This window comes from Hypomesus transpacificus, chromosome 7, assembly GCF_021917145.1.
Source record: "Hypomesus transpacificus isolate Combined female chromosome 7, fHypTra1, whole genome shotgun sequence".
Classification (NCBI taxonomy): domain Eukaryota; kingdom Metazoa; phylum Chordata; class Actinopteri; order Osmeriformes; family Osmeridae; genus Hypomesus; species Hypomesus transpacificus.
The window spans coordinates 9,138,435-9,163,287 of NC_061066.1; the positions used below are offsets into that span (position 1 = coordinate 9,138,435).

Genomic DNA, 24,853 nt, shown 5'->3' on the forward strand with positions numbered 1-24,853 from the left:
TTCAACATCTGACCTCATCAAATCAAAATCTAATGAATCTGAACTCCTCTGTTCTCTCCTGTTGTCTATCATCCCTGTTGCTGCTCCTACAGATGAGGTTTTCGGACGTTGTGAAAAAGTCTTTCACAACCCCTACCGTCTAAAGTCCGTTTTAGTGAATGTAGGAAGTTGTAATCCTCTGTAATCCTCCACTACTCTTTTCTCTGATCATATCTGTCTTTTTATCCTCACTCTCCCCATCCCTCCTTATCTCATACAGCACCATACGAAGGGGGTGTGTGGAAGGTGCGAGTCGACCTACCAGACAAATACCCCTTCAAATCACCATCTATAGGTAGTCAGCGGGGCCCAGGGTTGAAGGTTGACTATCAGCTCAGAGAACGTTGATCACAGTCTAACCTCTCGTGTTCTGATCTCTTCTTGCAGGATTCATGAATAAGATTTTTCATCCCAACATCGACGAAGCGTAAGTTGACAAACGCCCAGTTGCTGTTAAACGGACGGATGTGTTTGATCTGTGCGTTCTGATTGGCTGGCGTGTGTGACGTGTTCAGTACTGTATGTCGCCTGTTGAGAAGGCAGCGTTTGAAATATGCTGCACGGAAATGGAGCTGATGTCTTTTAGCACAGCCGTCACTGTGAAGGAATGAGGGTTAATCTGATCTGTATCACCGTAATGTTAGCTCATCAAGTCTGGCAAAATCTGCCTCTAATCTCCTCCAGCCCTGTCCACCAACACTAGGAGGACTATTGTACACCAAATCTGTTGCTTGTAAAGGTCTTGTGGCCCTGTCGTCCTATTCCACCGCAGAGGGAAAATAAGAAACCGTTTCTTCCACGAAGTCCGCAAATAGATGTTTTTGTTTATTTCCCAGAGATTAAAAAGTGAGAGGAATTATGGGATTTGAAAGTGCAGAACAGGAATTTGATCGGCGTAATCTCTCCTCTGCCTGTGCTCTGCTGCTCTCGACTGTGAGGGGAGCGATGGCTGGCACATCCAGGGACTTATAGAAGATCTCCTCCTCCAGCTTCTCTGTGGTCCTGAAGCTCTCCTCAGTAGTGTTATGAAGGCCTTAGGTGACCAGCGATGAACAGTATCTTCTCCCTCACCCCTCTCTCTCTTTTAACCTCTTGCTCTCCCCCCCCCCACCCCAACACCCCCCCTCTCCAGGTCAGGAACGGTGTGTTTAGATGTCATCAACCAGACTTGGACGGCACTGTACGGTGAGTGGGATGGGGCTGGGCCAGGCTGGAGGGACACGAGCGGGACTGGTGGTAGCCGCGTCGCCCCTAATCCTCTTAGTGTGGGAGAACCGAACGCTAACTAGGTAATACCCTGAGCCAGCAAGGTCAGGGGAGGCACAGAGCTGGCCTACAGCTGCCCTCTGCGCAGAGCTGGCCTAGAGCTGGCCTACAGCTGCCCTCTGCGCAGAGCTGGCCTAGAGCTGGCCTACAGCTGCCCTCTGCACAGAGCTGGCCTACAGCTGGCCTACAGCTGCCCTCTGCACAGAGCTGGCCTACAGCTGGCCTACAGCTGCCCTCTGCACAGAGCTGGCCTACAGCTGGCCTACAGCTGCCCTCTGCGCAGAGGTGGCCTAGAGCTGGCCTACAGCTGCCCTCTGCACAGAGCTGGCCTAGAGCTGGCCTACAGCTGCCCTCTGCACAGAGCTGGCCTACAGCTGGCCTACAGCTGCCCTCTGCGCAGAGGTGGCCTAGAGCTGGCCTACAGCTGCCCTCTGCACAGAGCTGGCCTACAGCTGGCCTACAGCTGCCCTCTGCACAGAGCTGGCCTACAGCTGGCCTACAGCTGCCCTCTGCACAGAGGTGGCCTCCCACATGCAGAGATGATAAACTAGGAGTCAGGGGAGATGGGGGGGGGGGGAGGTCTGGGCCAGTCTCAGACACCTGACTGACTTACTTAATCTTCACTTCTTCTCTCCAGTCTCCAGTGTCCAGTCACTTTCTCTCTCGATATAGATATAGATATGTGTCCAGTCATCATTGATGTCTCTCTCTCTGCTCCTCCTATCTCACTTTCTGGGTTGTCGTTTTTTTCTCCCTGGCTTTCGATAGCTCTGAGAGGCAGGCACAGACACGCCCTCTCTCTATCTTTCTTTCTCCACCTCCTCGTTTCTCTCCCAGTGTCCAGTTGTGGTTCCTCCCCGAGGTCAGGGTTGCGGTGTGCTGGCTTAAGTGACTGTGATTATGGTCCTAACAGATGTTTCATCAGCACACCCTCTTCAGTTTCAGCCAGGCTCTCAGGGGTGGAACTGGGACCCTGTGCTGGAGGGTCACTAAATCCCCACTGTGTGTGGAGCCAGCTCTTGTCAACTTGAGATGTGCCTTTTTGAGTCCGGAACATGTTTGATTAGGCTGTCGTCGACTTGAAGTAGAGGGTAAAATTAGGGTTACATTTACATTTATGCATCTAGCAGACGCTTTTATCCAAGGTGACTTCCAAGAGAGAGCTTTACAAAAGTGCATAGGTCACTGATCATAACAACGAGATAGCCCCAAACATTGTGAGCAGCCAAAACATGAAGCATACATTGTGAAAACCCAATAAGTGCAAAAGGGAAAAACCATAAGAGAATGCAGTTAAACAAGTTACAGTAAAAAAAAAAAACATGAAACTCAAAAAGTGCAAGTGTACCTGTAGAAAAACAATCAACAGTAAAAAAATATTTCACAGTGAGAACAAGAATTTTAATCCGTTAGGGTTTGAAAGAAAATGTTTCGACGATGGAGTGTTGGAAACAACTCAATCAATAATCCATTGTCTACATCTCAGTTCTTCATTTTAAAACAAATTATGTTGATTCGATTATTGTTATTGCAGAACCTTATTTGAATGTACGCCGATCCAGTCAAATGTTTTTGAATCGCATTTGAATGGACTCAACAGTGACACCTGGTTGAGGGAAATGGTACTGCGCTGCAGCCATTCGCTCGGACCATAACGCAGGGTCGACCTTTTGACACCCATGGGAGAGGGTTAGGCTGGAATAGTCTATCTGCATATCACAGTGTACTTTAACAACATTTTATTGTTTTCATGTACATAGAAAAGTAAGAATCTGTTGGCTATTCGGGATTTGGTCATTTAAAATGTACCTTATATTCTCCTCACTCCCCTTCCCCCCGCTCTCTCTACCTCTCTCTTTCTCTCTCGCTCTCTCCCCCCTCTCTCTCTATCCTCCCTCCCTCGCTCTCTCTCTCTACCTCCCCCTCTCTCTTTTAGATCTCACCAACATCTTTGAGTCGTTCCTGCCCCAGCTGTTGGCGTACCCCAACCCCATCGACCCGCTGAACGGAGATGCCGCTGCCATGTACCTCCACAGGCCAGAGGAGTACAAACAGAAAATCAAAGGTACCCACCCGCCTCTCTCTCTCCTCTCTCTGTCTCTCTGTCTGTCTCTGTCTGTCTGTCTCTCTGTCTGTCTCTGTCTGTCTCATTTCTCTCTGTCTGTCTCTCTCTCTGTCTCGTGTCTCTCTGTCTGTCTCTCTCTGTCTCGTGTCTCTCTGTCTCTGTCTGTCTCTCTGTCTCTGTCTGTCTCTCTCTGTCTCATGTCTCTCTGTCTGTCTCTCTCTCTCTGTCTCTCTCTCTCTCTCTCTCTCTCTCTCTCTCTCTCTCTCTCTCACTACATCTGCTTTGGTTTCTGCTCTTTTTATCACCTGCATGTCACTGCTGAAGGCTATAGTCCTCATTTTGTGTGTGTGCGCGCGTGTGTATGCCTGTTTTCCTGCCAAATTCGTCAGAAGTATAATCTCTGCTCCCTGAGCTCTCTCAAAGCCAACGCTATGGTTCTGTCTGTCCCACCTTTACCCCCCACCCACCCCCTCCCCCTCCAGAGTACATCCAAAAATATGCAACAGAGGAGGCTCTGAAGGAGCAGGAGGAGGGAGCGGGCGACTCCTCGTCGGAAAGCTCCATGTCGGATTTCTCAGAGGATGAAGCCCAGGATATGGAGTTGTAGTGATACGAGCCCCCCCCCTCTCACGCACCCACCCCCCTTTAAAACCACAAGAGACTATATGATTTCCTAACCATGAGAAGCAGACTATAATATTCATATTTAAACAACTTGATTTTTTTTAATCATTATTATTATTATTATTATTACTACTACTAAACAAGGATTTTTATGGATATCTAGCCTTGGTGTATATGGCAATCCACCCCCCGGCTCCCCACAACCCCTCTACCAAACCCCAGGCTCACAACAGGTGTGTAACCCTCCGCAAGTCCCAGTCACATTGCCCCCCCCTTCCCCATTCTCTTTCAAAGGTGTGCGTGTGTGGTATAGTAACCATCCCTTCACATTCCACCAGTAGCTAAGATTAGCACCATGCCCGCCCCCCTCCCCCCCCCCCCCCCCCCCCCCCCCCCTCTGCTCCTGACCTCTGACCTCAAACCCCTCCGTTGCATTGACTGGACCGAACGAAGACCTTTCTGGGGGGAAGGGGGCGGAGCGGAGCATCCTGAAGGGCAGAAGAGGAGGATGTCGAAGGTTGTTGTTTTTAAGGCGGTTATCGTACAGCTTTTCCTTCCTTTAGTCATACTCGTGGGGGAGGGTGAGAAAAGAAAAACAGCTTTTAGTTGGAATTGTCTCATTTATTGGATACACCTTATTTTTGGCAAACGGGACGCCTTGTTACCTGTCTTGCGCTTTGTGAGATACACCACGTGATTGGCTGTTGAGCCGATCCGTCATGTTTTGGGTTTTTTGAAAGTCCCAAACCTGAACGTCACTTTGAGGAAATCAATCATCTGTCACTTGTGTGTATTTGTTAGCTCATCACTGATGTCATTTCCTGTGGACAGGGTGGGTTCCAAGCTTTGTCTGTTGAGTGTGTTTACAGCACCTCGTACATCCTCATAGAGCCTTATGAGCCAAGCGTTGTCAAAGCGTTACGGAAGAGTTGAAGAAGTGTTTCATAACACACAAACCTCTCTGCCCTAGACTGTCCTAACAAGTTTGGCGGTTCAACTACCTAGAAGCCTAGAGATGGACAGTGAGTCTGTCTGTTCAGTCCCCACATGTGTTAGCATATTACCTGAGCAACCATACCTTCAGTCAACGTCAGTGGATTCCTGGCAAACAATTTTTAACCTGAGCTTCAGAATACAGCTATACCCAGAGGAGAACAGAAGGAATCACAAAGCCCCTCTTCATTTAAAAAAAATGTTAAAAGCCATGGAGGTATAAATAAAATGTAAAAAGCACAGTGTTACTTTTTTCTTATTTTTTTTATACTACCCAACCCCTCTCTCTCTGACCTCCTCATGGATTCCACTAGACTCTGTTGATTTCGTTTTGCCGAGCGACGTTTTCTTGTACAGTGTCGGGGCATAATCTGGATGTCAAGTTCTGTTGGATTTTCTGGCGCTTGTGGAACTGATTAAGGAGCTTGTGTCGCTGTAGCGTTTGAGAGCTTGAGCTATACCAGTTCTGACCTAGTGAAGGATGGAATTCACTTCACTTACTCTTCACTTGGTGGTTGTTGTTGTTAGGGAGGGTGGGGAGGATTCTGCAGGTTTTCTTTTCATTGTTGAACTTACCAACTTTGCCTATTGCTTGTGCTAAACTCTGATAAGTGTTTGACTTGATGTAGGGATAGTTAGTTTGCTGGGTGGGGACTAGGGTATATCACATATAGAGCTAGCTTGTTTGAGGTAATTGTCTGATAAGTAAAACAATAAGTTCATTTAATTTGTGTACCATTCTGTGGTTTGTGTGAGATGTGTCTGCCTGCTTGTACCCTTACTGGCAAACTTACTGTTGTACAGATTGACGTGAGAGTGATTTAAGACAAAGACCAGTGACTCGTATTCTGTGGCAGGCCGAGGCCACATGACCCCGTCAGCCTGGTGAGGTGCAGAGGTACTCTGATAAAGAATAATCCAGAACAAACTAATGTAAGTCTGCACAATGTTTTTTTGTGTGTGTCCCCCCCCAGTATCTCCCCCCCCAAAAAAGCTTGACTGTTTAAAGCTACTGGATAATCAGCTTTCTTAGAAGCAGAGAGAGATTTGGGTGTAACCCTGTGAGTTTTTGTGGTTGGTGTTTATGGGTTTGGGTCTCTCATTCTCCTTATCCTGGCAGACAACGAGGGGTCTGCAAAACTTATGATGTCACAAGAATATGCAGTCCTGGGCTGTGTTTGGCTCAACTGTCTGTTGAGCTGAAGGATCTATTCTCTATTAGAAATATTTTGGGGGGTTTTGTGTTCGTTTTGGTTTTAATCCCAATCATTATCGAGCACCCCTGTTTAACAAACAGTTGTTTTTTTGTTTGTTTTATGCGAAACTGCCACGCTAAACCGCATTTGAAAATTGAATTTTACTTAATTTCTGGTTTTAGGTATTCTGGTTTGAATTTTGTCTTTGTTTTTACTTTTCATTTATGCAGTATTGTACTACAGTATAAGGAACACCGGACACAAGTGTAGAAATGTGATAGAAAAAGCACATTTGTAATGACACAGCCATGTAAAAAAAAAAAAGGGGGAGCTCCTGTGAAATTTTTATCTTCTTTAAAAAGAAAGAGTGCTCTTGTGTTGTACTATTGAAACCATAGGTTTTGCAGGTTCCTTTACCCACAAAATGGGCGACACGTCAACAAAATACTCGGCTTTAGCCGATTTCTATAGTGAACATTTTGGTCAACTGTTTTTCAGTTTATTTTTCCTACCCCTCTCTTTCCCCCCCCAGACTAACTCAACTACGAGAGGAATATTTACAGCCTTTGAGTTTCCTGTTTGTTTTTAACTCTCCAGTCGTGGACAAAACAACAAAAAAAGACTTTGAATCCCCCTCAAAATGTCCAATAAACTGAAGAATGAGTGTGCTTCCGTTGCAACTTTGATTATAAATTATTTTTGGATAAAGTGTGCAAAGAACATTTCTCCCGCTTCATTTCCTTACACTGTCTTTCCCTTCTTCATAAGACCACAGGCTACCAGGTTTCACGTCTACATCAGTTTACCCACATTAAACACCCGTGTCAACCTGTGTTCAAGTATTTAGAGAGACAGGGCGCTCGGTCCATACAGCACCCTCTTCAGTGTCACTGAGAGAACTGCATATCCAGACTTTCACAGCCCTCCCCTGGCATACCTACAACACCCTGCTTGGATTAACAAAGGAGAGAGGACCTTGACTGTCTGCCCAGCCCAGGGTGCTGTTCCTGTCAGTCACACGTGGACAGGAGGACCCTGAGAAGCCTGTGGTTTCACCAGCAGTCAGTCACACGTGGACAGGAGGACCCTGAGAAGCCTGTGGTTTCACCAGCAGCAGAGCCAGGGTCCCTGATCCGCTGTGACGGCCCTCTGTCCCCCGTCCCTCCCCCGTACCTGTCCCGTGCACCTGCATGCTTCTGGTATGGACTGGACGGGACTAGACCCTTGTCGTTCTGTCTTTTGAGTTTCTGCCGGGTGGAAACGCACCCGACGATGGCCCACTGTTGTCACAACCAATAGAGGACAGCGTGCACACACACACACACACACACAGCATGAAAAATGGCTGTTTTTTTGTTTTTTTTGTAAACGATGTATTTGGTACCTAGTGTGTGATACTTGAAAAAAATCTTCAAAGGGTGTTTTTATTTTATTTTACCGTCCTTGGTCTTATGCTAACTCACTTTTTTTCTTTTTCATCCTTTTCCTCTAAATTTTCTCACAAATTTAATTTGCATTGTGAAGTGGGCATGCTTGTCACAAAGGACAAATGCTCTCTTATCTATAGGATTATAATCTCTTAAATAGTTGTGTATAAATAAACTGTTATAACTTCTTTTTTTAATAAAACATTAAATGTGTATAAACTTGTCCCAGTGCTTTTTGTCCAGCTCCATCTAAAAATGTTGCATGAACACCTGAACTAATTAATACACAATGTCCAGTGTTGTGTGTAGGATATAATGTACTATAGAGCATATTCTGACTCCTGAGCATGTTTTATATCTTGTCACCAATTTGAACCTCAGCAACTGAATGATTTCTGTTTGACCACTAGGTGGCAGCCACATTCAAATCTTCCACCGCCTCAATGGCGACTTGTTCCAAGCCCATCTAACAATGTAGGCCAGTGTTTCAACCTGACTGCAGTGAAACCTGAGAAGGAGGTCAGTACCCCAGGCATTGGAAGCCACAACTTGAATCCAGTCTACTTTACTATCTACAGCATGAACTGCTGTTTGAAAATATCAAGAAAGAGGCACATTGCAGTTACTTTACCCAGAACTCATACCCCAGATAAAGTCTGAATACTACTAGCTACCTTTTCATCTGATTTACCTTCAGTAAAAAAAATAAAAACAACTTTCAAAGATATAAATAACGACTTGTAGCCCTACTGTCATACTCTTATACAGATTGACGTGAGAGTGATTTAAAACGAAGACCAGTGACTCGTGTATTCTGTGGCAGGATAAAACCAGACTACCCCGTCACCCTGGTGACTGGAGAGGTAATCTGACAAATAATGATCCAGAACAAAGAATCAAATTCACAATAATTGTTTTGATTTGAGTATCAGCAATGGCGCTGACATAGGCATTCCGTTATTCTATTCACAGCAATTAGAATGTTTACAAATCGACTAGGTTCCAATGGAAGGTGTATGGATTGTTATCAGACGGGTTAAAATGTACCCGTTAAAGGGTTTACTGGCTAAATTCACCTGGCTCATGTCTCCAGAACACACCAAAAAACCCAGACCATGTGCAGTTCCATATTAGGCCAGTAGAGAGCACTACTGTTCTCCTCTCACATAACCATCGCAGTAAAAAGAAAAAATGGGGGGAAAAAGCCTGACATACGGCTATTTAATCTCCTCTTCACTAAAACGATGTATTCTCACGCAGCAATCTGTTCCTTCCTCTTGTCTCCCTGATTTCATGCGAACATGCGGGGCTGAAATGATGGTGAATATAAGCATTTCCTCTTTTCCTTTTGATTAAAAGTGGTTGGCGTTTGTAATCTGCATAGATATCCCTCTGAAACTCTCACTTTAGAGAGGAAGGTTTGGACATAGGACACATGATCCCTCCCCCCTCTTTCCTCCCTCTTTCCTCCCTCTTTCCTCCCTCTTTCCTCCCTCCCTCCCTCCCTCCATCTCTCTCCTCCCCTGTTGGACCCATGCTCTTTCTTTCTCTCGACTGTGTCATTTCATCTCCATCCTTCTCTCTGAACCTCAGCCTGGTTCTGTAGCCAACTCTCTTCCAGCCCACGAGCCCCGGCACGTCCCTCACTGTGCATCCCTCTAGGGGCTTCAACATCAGGAGGAATGTCAGGGAGTCAGATGGCTGAGCGGTGAGGGAGTCGGGCTACTAATCAGAAGGTTGCCGGATCGATTCCCCGCCCCGCAAAATGACGTTGTGTCCTTGGGCAAGGCACTTCACCCTACTTGCCTCGGGGGGAATGTCCCTGTACTTACTGTAAGTCGCTCTGGATAAGAGCGTCTGCTAAATGACTAAATGTAAATGTAAATGAAGCGTCTACCAACGGACCCGGCATGCAGAGCGGATTACAGGGCACACATATCGGAATATGGTGTAAGGGGTCTGGGCATTCACACACGCCAGGCACGCGATTTCCACGTCCCATCACTGACAGGAACTGTCTCTGGTGTCTGTGTAGCTGTAGAGTCAGTCGGCCTCTCCACTGCTGAAAAACAGAACCGCCCCCAACACACCCAAGCCTCTCTCATGAGCCTCCCCCCAAGCCCCCTCTCTAGCCTCCCCTCCTTTGCCCACAAGCCTTCCTCCTCCCCTCATCCTTTTCCCCAAGCCTCCTCCCCCCGGCCTCTCCCTGCAGCTACAGAGCAGGAGGCGAGGCAGGGGCGTCTGCCTCTTGACTGTCCTGACCTCCAGGGCTTGTGCAACCCGAGCTCCTCAATGAAATATTTAGAGCTATTTTATCCGCAGTGCGTTGGTCTGGAGACCTGTGGGCCTTCATGACGTGATGCCAAAGTCCCGCATCGGAGCTCTGATTGGACACGGGAGAGCAGGACCAGTGACTCTGGTGTTTTTAAATCATCACAAAGCCCCCAGACTCCACAACGGGTGGGTGGTACAACACCAACCCTGTGTTAAAAAGACATAATTCTCCACAGTAAAGGTGTATTTTATTCTACTGTATTTTTGGGGGGAAAATCAATAAATGTAGATTTATCCACAGAAAATTCACAATTTTACCAATAAACACAAAATAAAATGGTTGGTAGAAAGGCCTAATCATCTTCACCATGTCAAGACTGTCCATGTGAACTGCCAAGGACTGGTCATGCAGTCTCTCTGTCTCTTAAAATGCTGGGATGAGGGTATGGATTGGAATCTGAAATCCCAAAATGCCGCAGTGGTCTTGAGCCACTGGTGGGCCAATCCCTGTACTTGTGAAAGATGGATACGAACGTACCACCCTGTAAGGTCTGAAATCCTCAGTGGTTTCAAACCGGATGTGTGTTTGGCTGCTTGCATACTGCAGCATCTCTGCGTAGATTAGCTAATGTAACTGATAAAGAAGGCATGTTATGATCGTTGTCAATAGGAATTTTAGAGGAATTAAAACTATTAAACTGGTCGTTTCATTAGTGTGACAGTTAAAGTGAGGGGTACTTGTTATCCAGGATGAAATGCCATCCTTCTGGCAACTGGCGGAATATGTTACCAAGATAGGCAAGATGGCATCTTTTTGGTAGTGTTTCAAGGGAGACTAGAGTGACAGACAGTGGATGGTCTCATGTTGCAGGCTCTGTTACAGTGAAACTGTGGGGCCTTTAGCAGGATGATCCCAGGTCTCTACTAATAGATGGCCCCCTGATAAACAGGACCTCCCAGGTACTGTCTTACTGGACCCGTCAGCCCGGAAGCTGGGGTGTCTATCTGATAGACCAAACATAGTTGTTATGGTGGTCCAAGCGTGTAGGAAAACCGACGCTACCTCCATGGCATGCTTTCAAACTTAAACATTTAAATATACCCTTATGCTTAACTATTCAAAATCATATTGTCTTAGATGCTCTATGTAGCTTTTTTCATTATTTCATCATTTTTTGTTAATATTTTGGATTCATTGACTTGTGACGGTACCTTTGTCTGTGCTTCGGCCCGGCTGCTTTGACGTGCAGACCGTCAGCAATTTACTTTTGGGGAGAGGGGGTGGAGGGGTTTTTATTTGTATGAAAACATAAATAATTAGAACGGTCTTCTAAAATTATTAAAACAATAAATTACAGTCTCTGATCGAGATGTAAATCAGAAAATGCTAAAGCTAAATAAATTAAAGGGCTATTAAAGTGTATTTGCCTACCTAGATAGATAGTTCACGTTTTGTACGAATTCACTAGCCTGTCTGTCTTATCTTTTATCTATATCCCTGTCTTGGTATTTAGATAAATGACACAAAAGTAGGCTGAAAATATTCCAATAATATTCATTTATGATATATTTTGTGTGGTCTGTCAGTTCCGTATATGCGTTTGCGTATTTTTCTTGATAATTTATCAACCAGGCGCTGACGTCCAGTTCTAATTCGTTAATCCGGATTATTAGCTCTGAAGATGCCTGAGATTTTCAAAGTAATATTGACAATATGCCCACCATATGTGATATACTAAACTGTAGGCTAACCTGCAAGTCATCAGCGCGTTTTTTTATTTGTATATATAGGCCTATATTATGAATAACCCTAACCCTAAATGTAGGCTAGTTCGGGATTTTTTTTTGTTTTATCATGCTATCCTATTTATTAAACGGAATAGTAATGTTGATGTGAGGTCAAAACGCGAATCCTAAAAGCACTTTATTATCTTTAGATGACCGTGACCTTCAATAAACAAAAAAAATACAGAATTTAGCATTTTGAGTCTGCTAATTATTGCGCATTATTATTTCAGTGAGTGCCCCTATCGTGTAGCCTATAGTCCCTGAAAAATACATGTCATGCCACAAGAGCGCTCTGTACATTCGATAGCCTACTTTTCCTGGCAGGTGTTACATGGACTGGGCCCACAAAGTCATCTGGAACTGGGGAAGGAATGAGTAGAACTAAATTAGTATTTTAAAAATTAATCGGCCCTTCTCGTCTTCTATACGGTCCGTCTCACACACAGATGATCCGCAGCTAAAGTTACAGGTTTTCCAGGTGGAAACAAAGTATGCGGTTTGGAGAAGAGTGTGTAAGGATGGTCTAGGCCGTCCTTGAGGTCACAAAGCTGACGGTGATGATGTGTCACCAAGGATGGATTTCACTGTCGCTATTGAGTTTGAAAGGATGTAACCAAACCCGCAACACTAACGCCAGTCGGTTCACTAGAAAATATTGGACCTTTTTTTTTCTCCACACCGCTATCTGTCTAATTATCAACAGCAGGTATATGGACTCAAGCGAACCGCCGGAGAGGAGTATGGGTAGAATTGACCTCCATATATTAGGCATCCTTCCACCATTGCATATGTCATCCTTTACTGATTCACTTTGCCTCACCGTAGGCCGCAGTGAGTCCTTGCGTAAAACGTTAAGCGTGACCGTCGGTTCAATCCTCTTGGGTCCGTTGCTTGGACGACGAGGGAGTGACACCTACATCGAAGGGGTTGACTACCAGCCGCGTGGGCTCTCATCCCATCTCAGGTTGTATGGTTTACTGATGGTTTTGTTGATGCAATCGGTCTGCTAAGTCTAAAGCTAAGAAAGGCTAAACAAATAATTGGAAATAAAATATAACCTTTCTTCCAAATATGTTTACCTGATGATGTTTATTTTGATTTAAGCCATAGGCTACACTAGATGTTTTGTGGACTCAGTAAAATGTGTAACTATGAGAGAAGGGGTATACAGAACAGACTCCACATATTAGGCAGGGCCACAGACTGTTCATATGAAAATGCAGTATTTTTTCCTCTGTTCTTGATAATCATTGGCCATCTGGACAGGGTCATTTGATCCTGCAGCAATTCAACCCAAGAACTGCAGGCTCAACACTATGACAGCCGACTAAATCTAATCCTAAAGTGGGGGCTGGTAAGATTCCGCAATTGTCTCTGTGTCCCAGGTTTAATTTCGGAAAATGCAGCACTCGCCTACCTCCATGATTGCCACTATCAGCTTGCGGCGTGGCGTGGTGAGGCCGCATGCACGGTCACAGCTCGTGCGTAAAATCTGGCATTCATTTAGAGACAACATTGCTTTTTTTTATATTATGCAATTAATGAAATGTGAGAAGCGTTAAATGTTTTAAAAGTGCCAAGAAGGCATAATGCTGTAAACGGAAATTAACGTAACAGAAAGAAAATAGAACTAACGCGAGTTGCTTTTTTCCAAGCAGGCCATGTCTGCCCGCGCGGTTAAGTAAGTCTACCATTTCCCCTTTTCTGTTCCTATAGTCCTCAAGACAGACCCTCTATTGTCTACTGGTACTACAGGTAAACACCTGTCTTAAAGTCCCGCGGACACAATATTTGGGCTGCTTTCCTGCATGTAGTTCTATAAAAATGATAAAACAACAAAAGTCACATAAAAAATCTAAGAAAACGAAATAGGCTATAGTCAAATGTTTCACTTTCTGTATGGCGATAGCGCTGAAATGATGCAGCAATTTTCCTCGGTGATAAATTGACATCGTAAATGCCCGCATTGCGTGAATGTAGGCTTTTTTTTAAAGCACAACATATTATTTGTAAAGGTAATTATGGCAATCTTTACAAATCTCCAACATGGTTACCTTGACTAGTTTATTTTGGGGGGACTTGGACCTTAGACTATAGTTCATGCCATCAATAAAGAGAAGGTGGACCAAATAATTCGCCATGAAAGCGTTTAATCCGGTCAACAACCAATCCGCATCTCTTTAGGCTGCTATAGCCCTGAAGCCAAAATCTAGGCACTTTTATCGTTGCCTTGCCTCCCGCGAGCTCCACCTTAAAAGAAAAAAACCCCACCTGAGGCAGTGACATCGCAAAATACGCGAGACAGAGGTGGGTTGGATTATTCCTTTGGTACAAGGGTAAGATGCTTACAAACTAATTATCTTCTCCACTGGCAAATCCTTGCTCTCGCAGCCCAAACAAGGAGAGCGGCTTGGGGGCAGAAGCAGAGACGATAGCTGCGCGCGGAATAGACGGTGGAAAACGGAGCCAACAGGAGGCTCGCACACCTGGAGTCGCCACAACGCCGCGTGCTCAGCCTTTTTCTCAGGTAAAAAAGTATGCAGGGGAGAGGGGCTGAATTTGATATTTGATACTCAGGAAGTTAACTACGCCGCTTGGATTTCTTTGTTCCATTGTAATTCTTTAGTTGAGGATAAGGGCTCGAGGAGGCTTCGAATGTAGTTTTGCTTGTTGAATGAAGTGGTGCGAACGGTTTTCCGTTGATTATGATAAAGGTGATCCTGACATTGCGAGCATATCCTCGAGCAGACTCCACTGCATTCTATTTCAGTTAGCTCTTGATCTCGGAGGAAAAGGCACGGGGCCCTCGGACAGAGTAGACGATGTTGTAGCCTGTTTTTTGTGTATAATTTTCAATCATTTTGGATTAACGTAGGCCAGTTTATTTGTTTTGTGCCTAGATGTAACTGCAGGATTTTTTTTTTCAAATGGTTCAAACTCACTGGGTCCAGAAAAGGTAGGATATTTAGGCACCCAAATGTTTTTTTTATAGGCAATTGGTTCGATCATAGGTTTGTGGAAAAGTTTTCACTTGTTATATTCATAGTTCATAATGTGGTTTCATAGGCTATTATTTGTTTTGATGCAATATTATAGACCAGGTTTCGATTCAGTCTATCGCCTAATCCGTTTAATAGCGTTATGTTACCACTAAAACGAAATAAAAAATATAATGCATTTTTTCTTTTTTTTACAAGCGCGCTATAAAGTGTACAGTATAGTATCTAGAATATTAAACTAACAGTGTAATGTAATACTCAACGCAAATATGCCGATTTACTACATGGGTGATTGACACCCACATCGCTTTGAAAGAACAGGTGTTTTTGCCGTCCTCTAGAAACAAGCACCTGTATGTTTAAAAGCGTTCCTGTTTTACATATTGTGTGGAGTGATGCTATTGATATTTCTTCATATTTATATTTAATTGGAGATTCAATTTAATTGAATGAATCGTCTATCTAAACGTAACTCCAAACATTTTAATCAAACAGATTTATTCCACGGAATAGGGAGTAATTATTTTGTGCAACTGCCCCTTATAACGTTTTAGGCCTCATTTGAATCTAGAAGTGTTACGTAGCCTATCATAAACAATACGTTATGCATCAAATCGGTAAGATAATCTCTTTTGAACTGACTGCCTCAACATATCGTGTCCAAGGCGGGAGACCATGGCGCGTCTTGCCAAATCGCTCCTAAAATAACCGAACTGGGAAGACTTGTAGACTCCGTAATCAGACAAATGCGATTAACAGAAAGGCTTTGCCGCTGTCATTGGGGTTAAATTAACGAAGGCTGACCAGAATATACTCATGGTACAGACAATGCACGCAAGCCATCACCTTCATACAAGTTACATTCCGTCCCACTTAATTACTATAGGCCTACATTTACCATGAATAATACAACTTGGGTTGAAATTAGGTTTTTAGGACTGAAGAGTAATGGATCGTTTCCAAACGTATTAATTCAAACTTAGATTGATATATACATTCTTGAAAACATTTAAAACAAATATGTAATCAAATATGCATTTTATAATCTGGATTAAGTCGTTTTACAATCATTGAATGTTGCTTGGATGTAATCCAAATTGCATTTATTTTTTGTCATAATGTTATTTGTTAATTTCATCATTGATTCAGGCATTTTGAGGAAGATGCTTGCCTTTGTTTTAGGCAGTTATGTTTTCATTAGGTCTTCATATGTCGACTACACAGATCACATTAGTCAGTTACATATTGCTTAACATCTACATAGGTACTGTTAACTGGATTATTATCAAATTCAAAAGAAGATTGATATGTTTAACAGTGATTCTAATCTGATTTGTATTGTTTTGCATGAATTAGTTCCAGACTAGATGCCCAATATACTGGAATCTTCTCACAGAAAGGGTTGAATCTGCATTGACTAAACAATGACGCATAGCCAATATCTCCAGACGATTCCTTCTTTAATCATTGGTGGGGGAGAAAAACAAGACAGACAAACCTGAAAGGATCCTGTTTTTTTTCAACTTGGCTTTTTAGTGCTTATTGATTCCTCCAGGAAATGGCAACAGGAGTCTTGCTCTGGGAGCCATTTGGGCTTCTGAAGAATCACTTAGAACATGGTTTGATCGCTGGAATCAATGGATCCCTATTCACTGCAGGGTCCAGGGTGAGAGAGCTAATGGCTTGACTCTGGCCTAGCAGGGTGTGGTAGTCTGAGGCAGAGCAGACCAGGAGATGGAGGACTCACACTGATTGGGATGCAGCCACTAGGCTGGCTGAGGAAGAGACTCAAGGTGTATAAGGTGATGAGAGGCTATATGTTGGAGTACACTGTTTTGTGAGTGAGTTTATGCCTGGTGTGTCTGGTTTCTGTCACGTTTAGAGGACCCGACTGTCCGTGGTGTAAGTCACCTTGTTGAAGTTGTCAAATAGCTACACAGTGTGGCAGCCATGTTCAGTTTCGGGAGAGTGAAAAAAAAGGTTTGGAGTCTTTGAAACTCCAGCAGTCAAACTCAGATGCTTGCTTCTAGTGTCAGCTGTAGTTGGGCAGAGTGCTGCAGAATGCAATGAGCTTGGAAAAAGTCACATTAAACAACGGTATGGGTTACACGTTCATGAGGACATTTAGCAGAGGGTTGATACCTCGCTTTTAAACGTCTCAACGGGCTGCATGTTGGCTGTATCGTGTGGGCTATGCTCAGGGGGTAGAAATGCATTTTCCATATAGCAGGATGGAACTATAGAGTCGGTACTGTTTGTGTTTGTCTTTCCATGGGGTAGGTCTAGTGTGTGCTAGCTGACGCAATTACAGCAAGGACTCAGTCCTACAGTTGAATTTGGGCAGGACGAAACTAAAATCCTCTTGTGCATGTCTGCAATATGTATATTTTTTTTATTTTCGTTTAATCTGCAAAGATTAAGAGAGACAAATCTTGGCTGCTGGGTAGAACAATCAGATCCTGAGAAGGCACTGAGTAATCTGCTGTGTGGCTCGTGGGGTGCACACCCACCCTCCCCCTGTCATCTCTGGGTGTGGAGCATGGATGTGCTCCTGTGACCCTGGGTAACCAGCTCAGTGGAGCCTGTTAAGAAGTCAACTCAGGTGAACAATGTCAGCAGATGACTGTGGGGGTCCGGACCGATCTGACACACGGAGGCGTGTCCTCAGCAGGAGAGCATCATGGGTAAAATGATGGCATGATGATGGCCATTAAGGCTGGATGGTGATTACGGTTGTAGATTAGAATGGTTGCCATCAGTTTACTTACGTATTGAAGGTCAGTTTGGTCGTTTTTTAAATTGTGTAACGAGACCTTTTGAATTCGTTTGTATATTTTGTGAGCTGCCAGATATAAAAACTCGAAACAAATCTAATGAGAATGTTAAACAGGGGGGGGCGTTAATAGCACTGACAACATGTCAGAAGGCCAAGAGCAGTTTGTATTCTGGCATCGTCTACCAGAGTGAAGTTATCCTGCCAAACTCCCTGCTGCGCTGGACTGACTTCAAAAAAATCTAAATTCAAGTCCATTTTATGACTGTCGAGCCAAAAGGGTCACAAATGGTCTTATTTACTGCCTCTTTACCACAAGAAACGCCACAAACCAGGTACAGCCCAATTGCTAACCCCACCCTTCCCTTTCTCGGAAATCAAAAAATAGAAGATCAGGTGAGGTATTAGTGGACAGGAATTAAGTGATGTGTTCATTCCTAGGAAGCGGACTTACAGGATCTTCTGTTTCCCATCTCGTGGCAGCCTAGTAACTGTTCCTCCACCCTCATCCGTCCTCTGCAGAGCCACACTGACCATGTCCTGAAAACCCGTGTGCCCTCACTTTGCTTCTATCTAATCATGCATGCCTCTCAACTCTCATCCTCTTCTCACCCCAACCCCCCCTCCTCCAGGGAATAGCCTACCTCTCTCTCCTCCAAATGGTGCAGTCTCTGGTGTCAGTTTAGCTTCTGCAGGGATAACTGGCTGACAAACTCTCTCTGTCTGGTGAGCTGCCTTCTGTGCTTGGGTGATGACGACTCCTGTTCTGTGTATGGCACTGGTAGAATTCACTGTGAAAGCACACTATCAGTGAATTACCATAGGGCCATAAACAGAGCAGAGAAAGAACCGCTGGATGACGCCCATCCACCACGTTTAACTTCCTCTCTCCTGTCCTTCTACCCAGCTCTCTGGCTGGGGGGGGGGCTCCACACTGCTCTGACCCCGACTGCATGAGGTGGTCGGTGGGATGTTTGGTGGGGTTCGACTGGGCTGGAGACTCTAGTCTCTGGGATTCTCTCAAGCTCACAACTTGCCTTGGGATTGTCCTCTTCTTGGCCTATTTTGGCACTAGCACATTTTTGCTTCTGTATATATACTTTGAGCAATTATGTGTAGTGCCAATATAGGATATGAAAGACTTACATCTGGACTTCAACATAACTAACTCTGCATTACCAGGTTGACTTGTCTTGGAAACCAATAGCTTGACACTAATGATTCCCTGTGTTCATGCACTCATTAGATTATTTTCAATTTTCAGTTGTTGTCCGCACAATGTAATCTGAACCTCATTATGTGATTGTAGGATATGATTGGATGGACGTGGACCACTTTGTAAAGATATGCTGCTGAGTGCAACTGTGCTGTGACTCAAGACTCCATTCCTCTGAAGGACGACAGCTCAGACAACGAGGAAAAAGACAAAGGAACGGTTGAAAGAAACGACCGATAACTCATGATCAGATATAGCAGACATCCTCAGTGGATTCTGAAAATGGCCTGATGGTGGTTGTGTCTATCTTTCCAGCGACATCTTTAAGGGAAGCCTACCATTGCCACAGGTCACCTCCCATGTGACAAACGGTTGTAGAAGAAATGGGATTTCCTTCTGTACTTATGCTTATCAATAGAACTAGTCATCGGATACTAGTTAGTACCAATAACCATCCACATCAAGACAGCTGCTCGCGGTTTTTGGCGCGAGTATGAAGTATCAAGGCAGCTCTTCGGCGGTGTTTGGCAATGGTAGAACTCACACTGGTGAGGTAGATGGATCCGGTGGTTCTAGACTTGCCAACTACTGCCGGAGAGCTCGGCCCATGACCAGGAAGGGACCGGAGAGGACATCTCCGCACTCGGGAGTCACCACCAACTCTGCCTTCATGTCTTTCTCCAGTGGAGCTGGAGGTGGAACTCGTCTAGTGTAGGGAGATTCTTCCACGAGTGAGTGGCTGTTGGCGCTGCAGGGCGGGGTGAAACTTAGTGTTCTTCCCCTGCGCACCCCGGTCTCACAGCTCAAATGACACGGGCAATGAAAGCCATAAAGCGTGTTGATGTGTCGAAAATAAACCAGGACGGCACATTTAAGATATCGTCAGAGTAAGTTGACCGCTGTGAAGGGGTGAGTCTTTTTGGGAAAGTCTCCGTTTTGACGGGTTCCTTCACTGTCAACCTCTCGTCAACTCTGATTCGGTCAGTCGGGTGTGCTCGTGCACGTCTGGAACAGGAGTCGGCACAGAAAAGGAGGCCCAGCGTTACGTAAGACCCCAGAAGAAAGAGCCCCTCTTTAGCCTTCAGCCAGCCAACAGGGGGTACCTCTCTTCGTTCCTATCACAGGCATAATTAGCTAACTGTGTGGTGTCACCTTACTCTCCTCTTTCAATGCAGCTTTTCTCCTTTCCTGTCCAAAACCTGCTTTGGAGAAAAAGGGTGCAGTTTGGAGCTCAGGGTCTGGAGTCTTTTTCACAAGAGTGATTTGGTTGGTTGCAGCGGACCGTTCATGAGCAGAGAGATCGGCCCTTGCTCAGCTCAGTTTAACTGGGTCAGGGGCCGTTATGTGGGTGACAGGGGGATCTTGGGATTAAAACGACTTTATCTGCCTGTGTATAAATCCCATGTTGTACTGTGCACTTCAGTGTCGGGCTAATATGATGGTATTGTCGCTTGTGTGGCCCAAGGTGTGTATTTGATATGTCCGACCTGCACTAAGATGGATTTCCTTTTGTGTCTCGAGGCCGGAGAAAATAGAAAATAAAACGGAAATGTTGCGATTGTGGGCAGCAGAGCGTCAGCCTCGACAAAAAGTGGCCGGCTACGTATCCTGTTCTACTGCCAGACAGACAGGCTGCTGAATCAGATTTGCCTTGCTTTATTCTTCCTGTCTCATGTTGCAGAATATAACAGGCATCGATGACATGCACTCTTTGTTGCACAAAACGTGTAAGTGTTTTATGTTGTTTATTGTAAGAATGTGATTGTTTCTCGTGGAAAGGATTCTCACTTTGTTGGTTACGATTTACAGTAATGCTGTATGTTCTGTAAAAAAAAAACAGTTGCAAACATTGTCTCTTTAAAATGCAAATAAACGTATTCAAAAGGCTGATCCATTGTCTCAGACTTCTCTAACGATCGTCTCTGTAGCAAAGTGCATTGTGGGATAGCCCATGTCAAAGCAGGGCCTTCTCCAGATGGGATGCACATCTCAGGTTACACCACATTTTTCATCCTACCCCCCTTCTCTCTCCTCTCCCTTTCCCCCTCCACACACACCAACACACACACACACACAGCCTATCCTAATGTCTCTCTCTCACAGACCTTGCTGGTGAGTGGTGGTTCTCTGGGATGGTGGAGCGTGGCTAAGACAGCTCTGCCTGTGCATTAATGCAGGCCGGGGCATTAGTGAAATGAGATTAGAAGGACCCATCATTCTTACGCAGTGTCTGATGTAGACGTGGACAGAGGTGTGAGCTAGGCAAGGCAGGACAGAGGACTACCGACAACCCACCCAACTACCGAATACCCAAAGCTAATGGCTCTCAGGGATAATCAACTACTGGACTCTTAAGCACACAGAAACTATACTTACGTAAACACGTACTGCTAAAATCCTTCATAATGTCTGTGGGACTTCTCTATTTGTCCCTGTACAGCTGCACTCATGGTCCTGTCCCTTGGTCTTTCTGTGTCGGAGGGCAAGGCTGCACGCGTTTCTATCCCGCCATCAAGGCCTCGATGCTGGGACCAGGGACTGGAGATTATCTCCAGGGATGGAGAGGGTGGGTGTGGGGGCCGGGGATGCACGTATTAAGAAACGATTAGTGGAGATTAAAGCTCTGCTCTAGTCTGCCTGCACGACTCCAGGCAACAAGAACGACCATCCCCCCTCTCCTCCTCCTCCCCCCCTCGCCCTCTTCCACCCCCTGTGGAGCCGGGGCCTGGTCTGAGCCGTGTCTCTTGGTCAGGCAGAATCAATACCGCCGGCTCTCAGACTCCCAGTGATCCTCCCATTACTCAACACCAGCCCCCGGGGCAGACATTTTGGCTCTCAACCCAGACCCACTGGTTCACGGCATCCACTCTGCAGTCCCCATTTTGGATCAATCTTTGGAGTGTTTTAATGCGAGGCTGAGGAGGAGAGAGAGACGGGGAGATGATAATGGTAATAAGAACGGGATGAGTTCGATAATTTCCTTTCGAGGGCAACATTATAGATTCTTCATGACTCAGTCATTTTTCTTGACACTACCGCCACAAACCATGGTAGATCTGTAGGGAGGGGAAGTACATACTTCTAGCTGCCACGGAGCTAGCGTAAATCCCATAGTGTGAGCCAGGATTAGCACCAACTGATATGTTCCTACAGGAGCCCCCTGAACTCTAGGCTTCCAGGTCAAGTCACACCACTGAGTCCTCATATCCGCATGGGTCCACCCATCTGCCAAGTAGACCCTGCTGGCAGCCATTAGCTGATTACATCTCTACTACTTCACCAACCGGCTTACATCACCACTATCCCTGGCCCTTTCATCAGTGGTCATCTGACCATTTGAGAATGGACGAGTTAATACAAGGTGCTGTAGGGAATTTGAGAGCATATAAAATGCGTATCGTTAATATTCAGGTTTAAGGTTTTATATAGATATAAAAAGGAATCTGAAAAACGAATTACTTCCTACTTTTGATGGATTTTAATGTGATTTGAATCTATAAAAAAATGTCTAATAAATCACACGTGTCATTTGTTTCAAAGCACTTTATTATTTATGAAATGTTGAATAAACTGTGTCTTGAAGAACGAGCGTCGGTGTGTTTCTGTGGGGCTAGTCCTCCTCCTTGGGAAGACGGGATGAGCAGGTGAAGAGGTTTTTGGCTTTCCAGAGGAATCCTTGTATCCCCTTTGTCTTGTTCCGTTCGCCTACTAAAAAGAAAACAAACAGGCGATGACAGATATTCTTCTTCGACTCTTCTTGTAAATGTGAGTCGTCAAGCCGGTACTCACCACTGTGCAGCTTCCTGACTCCGCAACACAGGCCGGACATCTGATCTGTGGTCTGTGACTGTAAAAATGTAAATCAAATTCAAACAGACCAGAACACAGTAAGAAAAAACAAAATATTATATTATTCCTGACCCTATAAAAATATAACTAACCAAGGTAAATGATTTATTTATGTTGTATGTAGTTTTATGAGGAGAAGGTAAAGAGAGTGGGGGATGATGGAAAGACAGACATATTGTGGACTATCAATGATGTCACTCCGAGATAACCACTGTAATTTACCTCCGATTTTCTTATTGCTACGACAACCCAGCTTGAGTGAAAGTTTGAGAAAGGATCGGTGTATTGTGAACCGTGAGCACGTCGACGATTTAGAGAATGTAACCAAACAAGGAGGCGGTATCTCACCAGTGGGAGCTGCTGAAGAGAGATTGCGGGGCTTGTCATCTGCGTCTTCCTGGCAGGAATATCAGGGTTGGTTTTCAGGTGAACATGGGTCAACTCCTGAGCCTGTCTCTGATCAAGCTTTTCTGTTATGGCACTCTCAATCTCCTCCAGGATCAGCTCTCTGGAACACTTAATGATGTTTTCGACAAACTCCTGAGCCGTGGCTCGTAGCTGGCGATCTGACGTGTCTTCAGAGGCAGCGGTCTGGGGTGGGATATCAGAGTCCCGGGTGTCCTTTGCTTTCAGGGGGGCGCTGGGAAGTGCACGGGTCAAAAGGTTCCTCTCTCTGGTGACCTGAATGACAGACAGCCGAATCACTTTAGCGGTGTGGACTCGCGCTGCCTCTAATATAAGCTCCTTGCTTACACCCTCGGGGTCAAGGGTCAGAAGTTTGTGTTCCTTGACGAGGACGTCCACGGCGACCTGGATGACCTTGGCGGTGTGTGCCAGAGCCTCCTCCAGGAGGAGCAGTTCCTCAGTGTCCCCACAGGCGTCGCTGACACCAGGCTGGAGCTCCTTGATGGTCTGGAGGATGGAAGCCTGGATGACTCGGGCTGTGTGGGCCTGGGCTGTACTCAGAAGAAGCTCTTCCATCAGGGCCTGAGGAGCTCTGCTCAAGGCCTGGATCTCCAGCGCAGGCTCCCTGGAGACCAGGTGGAGGGTCTCCTGGATAACCATCACAGCGTGAGGCCTGGTTTCCTCCTGAAGGCCCTGCTCCTCTGGGGCCAAAGGGGCTCTGGAGGGGGCAAGGATCAAAGATCTGTCCGACTTAACAAACACATGGATTCCCTTGCTGGCGTGAACCTGCGCTACCTACTCCTTCTGGTCCTGGAGGATGAGGGGGGGAAAAGAAGCCAACATCGTTTTGGGGAGGCTCCAACTCGATGGTACCTGGATCACCATATTCTGAGTCCTGGGTTTCTCTAACGCTGCTCCGCCTCTATGGTTAGAGTGCAAGGATTGAGGACAAGAATCTCCACCTTATGGTCCTCGATAATCAGGTCGACAGAAGATTGAATTACCTGTTAGACAAGAGCCCAAGACGTTGACCGCTACTGAAGTATCGATCTAGAATACTACAAGAATCACGTGAAAATATATAGGATTGATGATAACGAAATGGGGATGAGATCACAGTGTATTAACGATAACAATAATATAAATGATAATGAAACTCTGTCGTCAAAATTACCATAACCTCCGTATTAAGTGTGTAGATGGCACACTATTTATGTAGGTGTTGTTCAGGTATTTTTTTTGCGAGTGGTAGCTTGTTTGTGTTGAAAGACAGAGGGGAAAGAGAGCAAGGGCAAAGCTTTTCCCCAGAAAGCAGGCTAATGAGGCTTTCAACTACAGCGACAGACTGACGCAGGCGCACGCCACACTCCCACGAAGCCACTACCGGCAGCTAGCGGACAGCTAAACCTCAACACCCATCACTAACGCTCTTTCACCTCTTCCCCTCCTTACACACACACACAAAATTATTCCGATATACACAATTAAATAATTTACATGTCGTGCAAAATCGGGTGCATAAAAAAAAGAAAGAACCGGTTTTCTTATTTTTATCCACGAGATTGTATCCTGTTTCCACTGTAATCTGGGAGGCAGAGTGGGATATGCAGTGACGCTTGACGGATTAGGGGCCGAATCTCTCTCTCCCCGCGGCAGCAGCAGAAGGCCTCAACTACCAAATCCAAGGTTTTAAACCCGGGGGAGGTCTCACAGATTATGATGTAACTCGGTCCCTGTCCGTCACGCCAGGCTGGGAGGGGGAAGGTACGATTGTACGGAGGGTTGTAGAGGTCAGTGAGTTTGCCTGGAAGGGCAACTACAGCACATCGATATATATTTATATATATATGTATATATATATATCGATATTTTGACTAGATGTGATGTTTGTAGTGAATATAATTCTATTTCTTGATTTGAACCTATAAGAAATTTGGAC

At 45.3% G+C, this 24,853-nt stretch overlaps 1 protein-coding gene and 1 long non-coding RNA gene across 3 annotated transcripts; both read left to right on the top strand.

Annotated features, from left to right (window-relative positions):
- Nucleotides 1-19: 19 nt before the first annotated feature.
- Nucleotides 20-7,823, top strand: ube2h (ubiquitin-conjugating enzyme E2H (UBC8 homolog, yeast)). Of its 2 annotated transcripts, XR_006956323.1 has the most exons (6): nucleotides 20-334; nucleotides 427-466; nucleotides 1,172-1,224; nucleotides 3,242-3,370; nucleotides 3,853-5,920; nucleotides 6,716-7,823. XR_006956323.1 is itself a non-coding variant. In XM_047023114.1 (5 exons), exons 2-5 carry the CDS (start codon nucleotides 432-434, stop codon nucleotides 3,975-3,977), a joined length of 342 nt encoding a protein of 113 aa, XP_046879070.1. In that variant the 5' UTR covers nucleotides 20-334; nucleotides 427-431; the 3' UTR covers nucleotides 3,978-7,823. The 2 variants fall into 2 exon arrangements, 1 of the variants encoding a protein (XP_046879070.1); XM_047023114.1 differs by having other exon boundaries at nucleotides 3,853-7,823.
- Nucleotides 7,824-13,007: 5,184 nt separating this feature from the next.
- On the top strand, nucleotides 13,008-20,441 carry LOC124469617. The gene is made up of 3 exons (XR_006956317.1): nucleotides 13,008-13,026; nucleotides 14,064-14,199; nucleotides 18,754-20,441. It is a non-coding gene; the product is annotated as an uncharacterized LOC124469617 (long non-coding RNA).
- The last annotated feature ends 4,412 nt before the right edge of the window (nucleotides 20,442-24,853 follow it).

What these genes read in the sequence shown, in the direction of transcription:
- ube2h (XM_047023114.1), top strand. Translation starts at nt 432, where the DNA reads ATGAATAAGATTTTTCATCCCAACATCGACGAAGC. An exon ending in CATCCCAACATCGACGAAGC is followed by an intron (nt 467 to 1,171) that starts GTAAGTTGACAA and finishes CCCCCTCTCCAG; the next exon opens with GTCAGGAACGGTGTGTTTAG. An exon ending in GACTTGGACGGCACTGTACG is followed by an intron (nt 1,225 to 3,241) that starts GTGAGTGGGATG and finishes TCTCTCTTTTAG; the next exon opens with ATCTCACCAACATCTTTGAG.